The sequence below is a fragment of the Dendrobates tinctorius genome, unplaced genomic scaffold, assembly GCF_039654945.1.
Source record: "Dendrobates tinctorius isolate UK_male_01 unplaced genomic scaffold, ASM3965494v1 ptg000303l, whole genome shotgun sequence".
Classification (NCBI taxonomy): domain Eukaryota; kingdom Metazoa; phylum Chordata; class Amphibia; order Anura; family Dendrobatidae; genus Dendrobates; species Dendrobates tinctorius.
Window position 1 is genome coordinate 849,398 of NW_027361970.1, and position 13,443 is coordinate 862,840.

Genomic DNA, 13,443 nt, shown 5'->3' on the forward strand with positions numbered 1-13,443 from the left:
TGTATTATTTATGAAATACAAATTAAAATAATGGTTACAATTTAAGATGGCTGCAGCTAGAAGAGTAAAGAGTATATTGAATGCAATATCTGTAACACAGGTTCCTAATTACTATGAGCTATTTAAGGTGGGGCCTCCACCTCCCCCAGACGCCAGAGCCAAGTGCTATCTCTGCTCTCACCTTCCAGCATGGCCTATTCCTGCTTACTCTCAGTCTGGCAGAACATGTATTTTTTTTTCTAAAGCTTTTTAAGTTTTCTAAAAGATTCTCCAGTACAAAGAAAAGTTATAACAAATGCTTGCATAGAACTTTTTTTAAACTAATACACTACAATAGTTTACAAAAGAAAAAATCAATTTTAAGTCATGAAGAGGACACACTTGTCTTCTTGTCGTTCTATGTTTTTCAAGGTTTCTTCAACTCTTGTTTACAGAGAAAGTATCTCTGCAGGGCTGAGACTTTGCACTTAGATCAGTAGTCAGGACCTAATGTTGTCAAGAAATAAAGGGTTACAAAGTGACGAAGCAAATGGGCGTAGGAGAAAGAAGATACAGGGATGAGTGCCAAAACTTAACTATTAATAACGCGTGATAATAATTTTACTGCCTAGACTACCGAGAGGAGCGTAGCTTGATGTAGTCTGCATGATATATCATGGACTGGGCACGATGGCTGCTATCATTCTGTGTGCTATTTGGTGTCTTACAGAAACATATTCACTCTGAAGACCTTCCTCCTCCATGTGACAGGTAAGAAATCCGTATCATTTCCATAGTGTAACTCTACTTATTGCAACTTTCTGTTAAAATGAATGGCGTCTTTGAAAACTACAACTCGTAATGCAAAAAAAAGCCCTCGTAAGTCTGTTGCCAGAGAAATAAAAAATAGTAATGGCTCTTAGAAGGGGAGGAATAAATTAAAGCACAAAAACAAAAATAGGCTGCGGAGGGAAGGTGTGAAAAACAATTTTCATATCATGAGAAAAAAAACAGGATTTTTAAACTGAATGGAGGAATGTGATGTGAACAGAGCCTTAATTTCTCTGCCACTATTTAGTCCTGTACTGAGGTGGTATCACGATTCCTCTGCCCAGTGTGTCTGGGACTTGGAGATGAACAGCTCTGTCATCCTATCCTATGCTGGGGCATGTTTGGCTGTTGGTGCTTTGATTGACAGCCCTGTTGACCTATCTGATAATGGGAGGTGCAGAGATTTCTCCAGGTGCTCCCTGTTCTTATTAATTGTCCTGCTATTTAGGTGAGATGTCTGGCCCACATCACTGCCAGTCAAAGTTTCTGCTCTCTGATGTGTGTTTGCCTACAGTTGTGGCCAAAAGTATTGACACCCCTGCAATTTTGTCAGATAATACTCAGTTTCTTCCTGAAAATTATTGCAAACACAAATTCTTTGTTATTATTATCTTCATTTAATTTGTCTTAAATTAAAAATCACAAAAAGATTTGTCCTAAAGCCAAATTGGATATAATTCCACACCAAACATAAAAAAGAGGGTGGACAAAAGTATTGGCATTGTTCGAAAAGTCATGTGATGCTTCTCTAATTTGTGTAATTAACAGCACCTGTAACTTACCTGTGGCACCTAACAGGTGTTGGCAATAACTAAATCACACTTGCAGCCAGTTGACATGGATTAAAGTTGACTCAACCTTTGTCCTGTGTCCTTGTGTGTACCACATTGAGCATGGAGAAAAGAAAGAAGACCAAAGAACTGTCTGAGGACTTGAGAAACCAAATTGTGAGGAAGCATGAGCAATCTCAAGGCTATAAGTCCATCTCCAAAGACATGAATGTTCCTGTGTCTACCGTGCGCAGTGTCATCAAGAAGTTTAAAGCCCATGGCACTGTGGCTAACCTCCCTAGATGTGGACGGAAAAGAAAGATTGACAAGAGATTTCAACGCAAGATTGTGCGGATGTTGGATAAAGAACCTCGACTAACATCCAAACAAGTTCAAGCTGCCCTGCAGTCCGAGGGTACAACAGTGTCAACCCGTACTATCCGTCGGCGTCTGAATGAAAAGGGACTGTATGGTAGGAGACCCAGGAAGATCCCACTTCTTACCCCGAGACATAAAAAAGCCAGGCTGGAGTTTGCCAAAACTTACCTGAAAAAGCCTAAAACGTTTTGGAAGAATATTCTCTGGTCAGATGAGACAAAAGTAGAGCTTTTTGGGCACAGGCATCAACATAGAGTTTACAGGAGAAAAAAAGAGGCATTCAAAGAAAAAAACACGGTCCCTACAGTCAAACATTGCGGAGGTTCCCTGATGTTTTGGGGTTGCTTTGCTGCCTCTGGCACTGGACTGCTTGACCGTGTGCATGGCATTATGAAGTCTGAAGACTACCAACAAATTTTGCAGCATAATGTAGGGCCCAGTGTGAGAAAGCTGGGTCTCCCTCAGAGGTCCTGGGTCTTCCAGCAGGACAATGACCCAAAACACACTTCAAAAAGCACTAGAAAATGGTTTGAGAGAAAGCACTGGAGACTTCTAAGGTGGCCAGCAATGAGTCCAGACCCGAATCCCATAGAACACCTGTGGAGAAATCTAAAAATGGCAGTTTGGAGAAGGCACCCTTCTAATATCAGGGACCTGAGCAGTTTGCCAAAGAAGAAGGGTCTAAAATTCCAGCAGAGCATTGTAAGAAACTCATTGATGGTTACCAGAAGCGGTTGGTCGCAGTTATTTGGCTAAATTTTTTCATTTAAGACAAATTAAATTAAGATAATAATACCAAAGAATTTGTGTTTGCAATCATTTTCAGGAAGAAACTGAGTATTATCTGACAAAATTGCAGGGGTGTCAATACTTTTCGCCACAACTGTATTTCCTGTGCTGTGATCTGACAACCCATTTGTTTTTGCCCCTTTGCTTAGACCCGCTATTTCTCTGGTATTCTGACCCTGGATTGTGACCTGACTTACACATTTGTCTTTTCCCTTAGTTTACTACGGGCTCTCTTAGTACTGACCCCGGAATGTCTTCCTTCTCTGCCTGAAAGCCGGTCCATGAGTAGTGACTAGCGTCATGCTTTGACTGGCCATATACTTTTTTTTCTCACCAATGGATCCAATTTGTACACTCTGTGGTCAGGTGACAAATTTGACCCAGGTTTGACCCAGATGGTTCAGTATCTGGCCAGGGAACACCAAAGACTAGAATCTTCACAGTCTCAGCTGCAGAGTCAGTTTTTTAGCACTATGGATGCTTCCCAAAGCAATGACTTCTGTAGCTTTTGATGTGCAGTTGGTCTTCCCTGAATCAGTAGTAGCACCTCCAAACAAATTTTTTGGGGAAAAATATCAGTTTAGGGTATTCTGGGAGAGCTGCAGACTATTTTCTTTACCTTACAACCCCGGTCTTTAGAGGATGAGTGCCAGCGAGTGGTGATAATCATGTCCCTATTGCGAGGGGGTCCACAGACTTGGGCATTCTCTTTGTTATCTCACTAGCCCCAGAACAGTCTCCGTTGACGCCTTTTTTAACTTCTTAGGGATGATCTATGATGAACTTGATCCAGGTTACAGAGTCTAAGATCATAAACCTGACGCGGGGGAGGGGACTATAGTTCTGAATTCCAGCAAAGGTCCTCTGAGATTCTGTGAAATGATGCAGCTCTTGGGTGTCACTTTCACCATGGCCTTTTGGAAACTCTTAAGGATGCTCTGGTTCTGCATATGTGGGAAGAAGGGCCCCCGCCGATTGTTCGGGCCGGAACCAAGGGGACTGTCACCTAGGTTCCGGGGGAAACTGTTTCCGGGGGACAGAGTTCAGGGACGGACCGTTGAGATGGACAGATGGGCTGGGGGGAGCCAGTATAAAAGGGGCGGGGAACGCTAGTCACAGTGAGTCAGCAGACCGGGACAGAAGCAGCAGGAGACCGTGGGAGCGACTGAGAGCCAAAGCGACTTGCCAGAGCCAGGAGAGACGTTCACCTAGGATATCAGAGGGATGGCGCCCAGATGACCGTCCGAGAGCTGCTGCCCCGCTTCAACCCGCGGCCGCTGCCCCGCTTCAGCTTGCGGCCGTTGCCGCCTCGCCCCAGCCCCCGGCTGCGGCCTGCCTGCGGTCGCTCACGGCCATTGCCGCCTCGCTCCAGCCCGCGGCTGCGGCCTGTCTCCCGCCACCCGCAGCTACCCTGCTCTCACCTGTGGCCGCGGCAAGTCCAGTGCCGTCGGCGGCCACCACTGTCCCGCTCCGGTCCGTGGCAAGGTCTGGGCCGTTGTTCGCCGCGGATTCCCCGTCGCAACTGTTAGCTGTACAGGTGGCCTGCCAATCGCCACCCCGCATCGCTGCCGCTTGCCCCAGTCCGGGGGCTACGGCCCATCCGTCCAAGGACTCCTCCGGGGCCTGCGGTGCACCGGTGTCACTGGAGCGTCGGAACGCTCAAAGACTACCTCAACTCTTCAGCAGCTAGGCCCAGCGGCTGCTATGCCAAAGGACCACCGTCCAGAACGCCGAGGGACGTCAGGACGGCTAAGGCTACTTTCACACATCAGGTTTTCGGCGTCAGGCGCGATCCGGCGTCGTGCCGGAATGCCGGATCCGGCAAATGTTTTGTAAAACCTGATGTGCCGGATCCGGTTTTCTGCCGGATCCGTCTTGTTCTTGACAGACAAAACCGGATCCGTCTCATCCGGTTCATCCGTTTTTCTATCCGTTTTTTCGACGGATTACGCCGGATCCGGTTTTTAAAATTGACCCTTGTGGCCCCTCAAGGCAGAGTACACTGGCAGGATGACAGAGTGTGAAAGATTTGTGCCCTAACCAAACTTGTGTACCTTCTGGACCAACAGTATATACCTTTGCCAACCAAAGTTGGCTATCTTGTCATGGTCTACTATTTTTAGCTTTAGGCCACAGGTGTGTACCTGGTTGTGTTTTATGCAAAGTATTTCACCTTTTAACAAAAGTTGTGTACATTGTTAGGAAATCACCAACAATAAACACAACTTTTTAGGTGAAATACTTTGCTTCAAACACAACCAGGAACACAACTGTGGCAAAAAGCTAAAATTTACCCACAGTTATACCTGGTTTTGAATACCTTTTTACCTTTGAAATACCCTGTATTTAACCTTTTTTTTAAACATAGTTCGCCGCAGAAAGAAAAGACAGACAACCATTGTGAAACGATAATTTAACTTTTATTTAAAATTTTTTTTTTTTTTGTAAAATGTTTTTAAAGTGCAAAAAACTTTTTTAATAAAGGTTTTAAACCCAATGGGCATTTTTATTAAAAAACACACATTACAAATCTGTGTATTGTGGGGTGGAAATACTGCTGGAGGGGCTGCGGGACACTTCGACACTGGGTGTGTGGAGAGAGGACTGGGATCGTGGTGGGGAAGGAACAGTTAGAGGTGAAGGTGTGGAAAAAACTACAGAATGGGTGGACATGTGGGAAGCAGAAGAGGTGGTGGGTGGTGGAGTGGAGGGTTGGGCAGGGACTGTAGGAGCAGATGATGTTGATGGAAAGTTGTATGGGGAAGGAGTTTGGTACGGGGAAGGAGTTTGGTATGGGGCAGGTTGCTGGAAGTGGGGAGATGACTGGTACTGGGGAGGTTGCTGGTACTGGGGAGGTTGCTGGTACTGGGCAGGTTGCTGGTATGTAGTAGGAGGGGGAGGATGAAAAGTGGCTGGAGGGGGTGCAGATGTAATAGGAGGGGGAGGATGGAAAGTGGCTGGAGGGGGTGCAGGTGGAGGAACTACAGTGGTGGGAGGTGGAGGTTGGGAGGTAACCTGCTGTAGAGCACCGTGGCACGAATGCATTACATGCATCTGCTGGGCAGGAGAGAGCGTTTCCATGCGCTCCACAACAGACCTGAAAAAGGTGTGGTTTGGCGAAGATCTTGCTTCTGAATGCATGGTTTGCAGAAGTGTCTTCACCTCCAGAATGCTGGAGTTGATCTGCTGAAAGCCTGCGGAGATTTGCTCTGACAAGACTTTGAGACAGTTCTGGAAAGATGCATTCAGATGCAATAACTCTTGCGCATAACTCTTTTCCTGACCCCTCTGCCGCTGCCGCCCAGTACCCGCAGGTGTACTAGAGGCGGCAGGGGCAGAAGGGTGGGGTAAAGGGAAAGCGATCTCCTCACCAGCAGCTTCATGTAATGTAGGCGGCCACGATGCTCCTGTGCTGGTGGATGGGACAGATGGGTCGAATGTGTGGGAAGGCAGGGAAGGTGCAGATGTACCGGGGCGGTCGAAGTGTCCCTCGGTGCCGGTCTCCTCAGGGATCGCCTCAGAAGGGTCCAATCGTGCAGGCTCCCGAGTGCTGCTCACCGTGCTGTGGAATAAAGAGAAAAAAAAACAATTAAAATACTGACATGGTATGGCCCTGGCTGAAAAAAAAAAGTTACATCTTTTTCACATGTGGTGTGTAATATTTACCTTCTGGTGAGCATTGTTTCCCGGAGGAACGACAGGGCTTGTGCGTACTTGTACTTGCTCCTGCATCCTCCAGATCCACTCGGGGCCCGCATCTCTTTATTGAACTCCTTCTTGAAACGATCCCTCACAGACCGCCACCGATTCACAATTCTGTTCCCTGAAACGAGAAAGGAGTGGTTAGTATACAACATCAGTGTTTCACAAACTCCAGTCCTCATGGTCCCCAGGGGTCATGTTTTCAGGATTTCAATAGTAAATAGAAATCCTGAACACATGATCCGTGGGGACCACGAGGACTGGAGTTCGGGAAACACTGGTTTACATCAAGCAACCGTTACTGTATATACTTACGCTCTTTAATCTGGTCCCGAGCTTCGAGGTCCTCCCAGCGGCCCACAAGGAGAGAACAGATTTCCTCCCAGAGTCGTCGGGTAATGATCAGGTCAGCGTGGCGGCGGTCAGCCATATTCCAGAGCGGCTCCCTTTCTCTGACGAGATCGATGAGGCGGTCCACATCAATCCCTCCATCCTCACCGTCAGAGTCGGGAGCACGCTGTGAAGGCTGTTAAAGAAAAAGACAAAAATAACATAATTAGCCTCCACAAAAGAAATGAAATAAAAAGTGCCAAAAAACAAAGCAAAAATATTTATACTTACACGCTGGTGACCGCCGCGTTGCTGTCGCCGACAACCCTGGGAGGCACTGCGAGGACCTCTTGGCCGAGCACCAGATTGGGAAGACTAGAGAAGAAAACAAAAAATGTTATGAGTTTGGATGTAGGCATTTGTTTGCTGTGTGTGGTCTGCAGAACATTGTTTTCTATGTGTTGTGTGTAGTGTGATGTTGTGTTTCTGCGTTTGATGCAAAAAACTTACGAATTGTGAGCCCACTCCAAGCGTCTGTCCACCCCTTCCTTCTTCTTCTGGGAGCTCCTCTTCATCTTGTGATTCCTGTTTTGAAATAAAAGGCAATGAATAGACATATATTACAGAGATGATGGATTTTGGAAATAAAAACTTACCGTCAAACGCTGACGATGCGAGGGAGGGCTCCCAGAAGAAGATGTGCTGTCCTGTTGATGGCCAGACTCCATGGCTGTGGGTATTGCTGCTGCCAGTGATGCCATTTCTGCTGCTGCTGCTGCTGCATCTCTTTGGCGGCTGTTGAATAAAGAGAAACAAAGGGCCAATGAATATCTTGATATTCCATGGCCCTAGTTTGGAGGAATGGGGGATTTGATAATTACCGTCTCTCATCTGCTTCTGGACTCCCCTCCCGTTCAGCATGCTGCTCCATTTGGGGTGTTGCTGATGGTGCTGCTGCTGCATCTCTTTGGCGGCTGTTGAATAAAGAGAAACAAAGGGCCAATGAATATCTTGATATTCCATGGCCCTAGTTTGGAGGAATGGGGGATTTGATAATTACCGTCTCTCATCTGCTTCTGGACTCCCCTCCCGTTCAGCATGCTGCTCCATTTGGGGTGTTGCTGATGGTGCTGCTGCTGCATCTCTTTGGCGGCTGTTGAATAAAGAGAAACAAAGGGCCAATGAATATCTTGATATTCCATGGCCCTAGTTTGGAGGAATGGGGGATTTGATAATTACCGTCTCTCATCTGCTTCTGGACTCCCCTCCCGTTCAGCATGCTGCTCCATTTGGGGTGTTGCTGATGGTGCTGCTGCTGCAGATGTCTGCTGCCTTCTCCTGCGCCTGGTTGCTGTCTTGGGTGGCATGTTGGGTGTGGCTGAGGGTCCCATTGTCTTGCTTTTATATATCTCCTGTGGGCAGAGCTACTGAGCATGCTCAGACCAAAAAAAACGGATCCGGCCACCGGATCCGGCTTTCGCCGGATCCGGCGCATTGCGGCGCTCATAGGCTTTCATTGTGTGAAAAAGCCGGACGCGCCGGATCCGGCGTGTCCGGCTTTTTCGCCGGAGACAAAAAACGTTACAGTAGACGGTTTTTCCAGACGCCGGATCGCGACACATTGCGACACATTGCCGGATCCGGCGAAAACCGGATGAAACGCATGGCCATCCGGCGCGATCCGGCGCAAATGCAAGTCAATGGGGGGGAAACCGGATCCGGCATTGCATTTCGCCGGATCCGGTTTCTGTCAAAAGCGCCGGATCACGCCTGACGGCGAAAACCTGATGTGTGAAAGAGGCCTTAGTTGACTATATAGTTAAGGACCCGTAGTTGGCCATACCGCGGCCCTATAGTGACCGGCTTTCTCCGGACGTAGTCGTGTTCTACTCTGTTCGTGTTTGCTTGTATTGAGCCCCTGCGAGGGCAACTCTTGTTACCCCTTTTGGTTGGTCAGGCTATGACTGAGGACAGTTTCCTCTAGGCCTATAAACGTTATTACTAAAAGCACTAAACCATCTCGCGCCTCGTCACTGCGTCCTGCGTATTTGCTAGTACCCCACATACTCTACCCTGTTCCCTGGGGGAGGCCTTGACTCAGGCCATTCGAATGGATTGCAGAATTCGGGAGAGACCTGATGAACGACAGGGGGTTTCGGTCATCCTGCACTAGTCTGTCCACTTACAGAGATGGAATCAATGGCAGTTGGAGCAGCCCACTCTCGGGTCGTGGAGAGGAGGCGTCAACGTGATCTCATGCTGGACATATTCTCAAGGATTGCTTGATTCGCCCTCAAGCCAGCAAGCCACCAGGAAACATCTAAGTCTGGGTGATTGTCAAGGAGGTCATCCAGACTTCCAGGTGCCATTTTGCTCCTCAGATAAAGTACTGCAGAACGTGGAACTTTGTTTTCAGAACCTGTGGTTAGCTGCTATATTATAATCATCTTACAGGGGCTAAATGGTTTTCTAAACTTAATCTTAGAGGGGATTATAATCTGATACCCATCCAGGAGTGTGATAAGTGGACGACAGCGTTTTTAACGTCTGAGAGTCTATTTGAGACTCTTGTCATGCTTCTTGATTTAATCAATACAAGTGCTGTCTTTTAGAACTTCATGAATGACTTTTTTTCGATATTATTGGAAAATTTATTGTGGTATACCTTGATGATTTTCTATTTTTTTTGCCTGACCTGGATTTGACCATGTTCGGTTTGTTTTACAGAAATTCAAGGAAAATTCTTTGTTTGCTAAATTGGAAAAAATATACTTTTTCTGTTCAAGAAATGTCATTTCTGGGGTTCAGCTGAAGAGTTTAAGATAGACCCTGTTAATGTCCAGGCTATAATTGATTGGGTTCAAGCTCGTGACCTGAAAGCTTTGCAATAATTTTTAGGATTCACCAATTACCAAAGAAAATTTCTTAGGAGTTTTTCTCAGATCATTAAACTTCTTGGTGGCTTCAGACATAAGGTTGTGGATCTTAAGGTTTGGTCGTTGGATGCTATTGCCTCGTTTGATAAATTTAAAGGAGTGCTTCATGTCCGCTCCAGTTTTAATTCAACCTGATCTCCAGAAACCGTTATCGTAGAGGTGGATGCCTCAGAGGTTGGAGCAGGGGCTGATTTGTCTCAAGGTTACAAATTGTTTACCAACTTGCGACCATGTGTATTTTTCTCTAGGAAATTTTCGTGTGCTGAGAGAAATTATGAAGTTGGGAATCGCTAGCTGTTTGCTGTCAAGTTAGCTTTTGAAAATTGGAGACGTTTTTTGGTGGGAGCTATTCTTCCAGTTACTGTGGTGACATATCTTAAACATTTAGCTTACATTGAATCTGCTAAACGTTTAACCCCCGGACAGGCCAGATGGTCCTTATTTTTATATACAGTATATACACTCACTGGCCACTTTATTAGGTACACCATGCTAGTAACGGGTTGGACCCCCTTTTGCCTTCAGAACTGCCTCAATTCTTCGTGGCAGAGATTCAACAAGGTGCTGGAAGCATTCCTCAGAGATTTTGGACCATATTGACATGATGGCATCACACAGTTGGCGCAGATTTGTCGGCTGCACATCCCTGATGCGAATCTCCCGTTCCACCACATCCCAAAGATGCTCTATTGGATTGAGATCTGGTGACTGAGGAGGCCATTTGAGTACAGTGAACTCATTGTCATGTTCAAGAAACCAATCTGAGATGATTCGAGCTTTATGACATGGCGCATTATCCTGCTGAAAGCAGCCATCAGATGTTGGGTACATTGTGGTCATAAAGGGATGGACATGGTCAGCAACAATACTCAGGTAGGCTGTGGCGTTGCAACGATGCTCAATTGGTACCAAGGGGCCCAAAGAGTGCCAAGAAAAAATTCCCCACACCATGACACCACCACCACCAGCCTGAACCGTTGATACAAGGCTGGATGGATCCATGCTTTCATGTTGTTTACGCCAAATTCTGACCCTACCATCCGAATGTCGCAGCAGAAATCGAGTCTCATCAGACCAGGCAACGTTTTTCCAATCTTCTACTGTCCAATTTCGGTGAGCTTGTGCAAATTGTAGCCTCAGTTTCCTGTTCTTAGCTGAGAGGAGTGGTACCCAGTGTGGTCTTCTGCTGCTGTAGCCCATCTGCCTCAAAGTTCGACGCACTGTGCGTTCAGAGATGCTCTTCTGCCTACCTTGGTTGTAACGGGTGGCAATTTGAGTCACTGTTGCCTTTCTATCAGCTCGAACCAGTATGCCCATTCTCCTCTGACCTCTGGCATCAACAAGGCATTTCCGGCCACAGAACTGCCGCTCACTGGATTTTTTTTCTTTTTCGGACCATTCTCTGTAAACCCTAGAGATGGTTGTGCGTGAAAATCCCAGTAGATCAGCAGTTTCTGAAATACTCAGACCAGCCCTTCTGGCACCAACAATCATGCCACGTTCAAAGGCACTCAAATCACCTTTCTTCCCCATACTGATGCTCGGTTTGAACTGCAGGAGATTGTCTTGACCATGTCTACATGCCTAAATGCACTGAGTTGCCGCCATGTGATTGGCTGATTAGAAATTAAGTCTTAACACACAGTTGGACAGGTGTACCTAATAAAGTGGCCAGTGAGTGTATATATATATTATATATATAATCTTTCCATCGTGTTAAGGCCGGGATCTAAGAATGTTAGGGCTGACACTTTGTCACGCAGCCTTGATTCTGTTTCTCTTCCTGAACCTCCATCCTTTCTCTAGGAATTGTGATTTCTATGGTATCCTCTGAATTGGAAGCCGAGATTCGTGAGGTCCAGTCGTTGGCCCCATTAGCTACTCCTGAATCTAAATTCTTTATGCCTGTGTATCTAAGATTACTCTTTTGGTGGCTATCAATGCTTAACGATATTAAGTATTTTGCATTCACTTGTGAGATTTGTGCATGCACTAAAGTCTGTCATAATCAGTCGGCTGGGGAATTGGCTCCTTTGCCTAGTCCAGAAAGACAGTGGACTCATTTGTCCATAAATTTCATTACTGATTTGCCTTTGTCTGGTGGAAAAACTGTTATTTGTTTGGTGGTTGACCGATTCAGTAAACAGGCTCACTTTGTTCCGTTATCGGGGTTACCTAATGCTGAAACGCTTTGCTGGTTGTTACACCCGGTCCCCGTCCTGGTGCAGCGCCCGGGTCTGCCACTGTTACACCTGGCCCCCGTCCTGGCGCTGCGTCCAGGCCTGCTGCTGCTCTCCGTTCTGGGCACTCACCTCGAGCCTCTCATGCTGCTGCTCAGCATTCTGTCCTCCCTCCTGCCTCCTCCTCCTGGCGTCCTGTGAGGAGATCTGTAGCTAAGGCTATTAGGGCACGCCCGCCCGCTCTCTTGCCTTCTTAAAGGGGTGGCGTGCATTATTCAAAAAATGCAATCAACCAATGGCCGCGCACTGGCTGCTATTTCTGGCCTCTCCTCCATAGGGAGAGCGCCGGAGCAACGAGTATCTATCATTGCTACATCCGGTTCTCATGCTAACCTGTCTGCGCTGCATCTGCAGTCTCTGTGCATTGTCTAATGCTCTCTGTTTCCACAGCATATCAGTATCCTGTGTTACCTGGTTATATCAGCAACCATCTGGGCCTAAGCCATCCCGTTCCATCTACAGCCATCCGAGTCTAAGGACTGTGTGAAGGTCACTGGAACCGACTCCTTACCAACTAACCGGATCCAGGACCCAGCGCATTACGGACTCTGCTGTAACTTTTGTTATCCCTTTTGGTCCCGCTGGGACAGCTGCCATGTGTTCAGGGTCTAACTGGAGGTAGCACCTGTGTCCTCTGGGTATTCCATTCTGGCCCTGCCTGAGGAGCTTTACTACGGGTGCCCGGGCCTCACTGGTCACGCCCCCTTCGGAGCCCCCCAGACCGTGGTCCTGAGGTTCCACTTAAAAAATAAAAAGGAATGTGAACTTCACCATCTGCCTCCGCTTCCATTCGTTACAGATTGCTCCGGCCATGGAATCCGCTGGACCCCAGAGGCCTCCGACGTTGGAGTTGTGCCAAGAGGTGACCCGTTTAAGAGATCAACAGGATAAGATCACGACATATCTACGTTACCTGTCCACCCGCATGGATTCTCTGCAGAACCCGGCTGCTCCTGATTCACCTAGCAACACCCAGGTACTTGCTGTCATGACAAGCAAGGGCCCCCGCCTGGCGGCTCCTACCCGCTTCCATGGTGATCCCACTCAGTGTCGGGGTTTTCTCAATCAGTGTACCCTACACTTCAAAATATTGGGGCATATGTTTGCTTCTGACCGTGCCAAAGTGGGCTTCATTATGTCACATCCAGCAGGAGAGGCTCTCACCTGGCTGAATCCGTTATGGGAGAGAGGAGACCTGCTGGTTAATGATCTTCAATCTTTCCTAGAAACTTTTCGCAGGACCTTTGATGAACCTGGCCGGGTCACGTCGACCGCTTCTGCCCTGCTTCGCTTACGCCAAGAAACCCTCACGGTGGCTCAGTATGCTGTTCAGTTCCGCACCTTCTCCTCTGAGTTATCCTGGAACAATGAGGCCTTGCTGGCTTCCTTCTGGGAGGGCCTATCTGGAAAAATTAAAGATGAGCTGGTGGGATGGGACAGGCTTACCATCTTGGATGACCTGATTTCCTTGGCGACCCGGATTGACCT

At 47.4% G+C, this 13,443-nt stretch overlaps 1 protein-coding gene across 1 annotated transcript in view; it reads left to right on the forward strand.

Moving 5' to 3' along the window:
- TREH (trehalase) overlaps positions 1–13,443 on the forward strand; it is a 134,564-nt gene that overhangs the window by 40,783 nt on the left and 80,338 nt on the right. Inside the window, exon 3 of the mRNA XM_073560713.1 lies at positions 710–750. Within this exon, the coding sequence (XP_073416814.1) occupies positions 710–750 (41 nt within the window). The remainder of the gene's footprint in view (positions 1–709; positions 751–13,443) is intronic.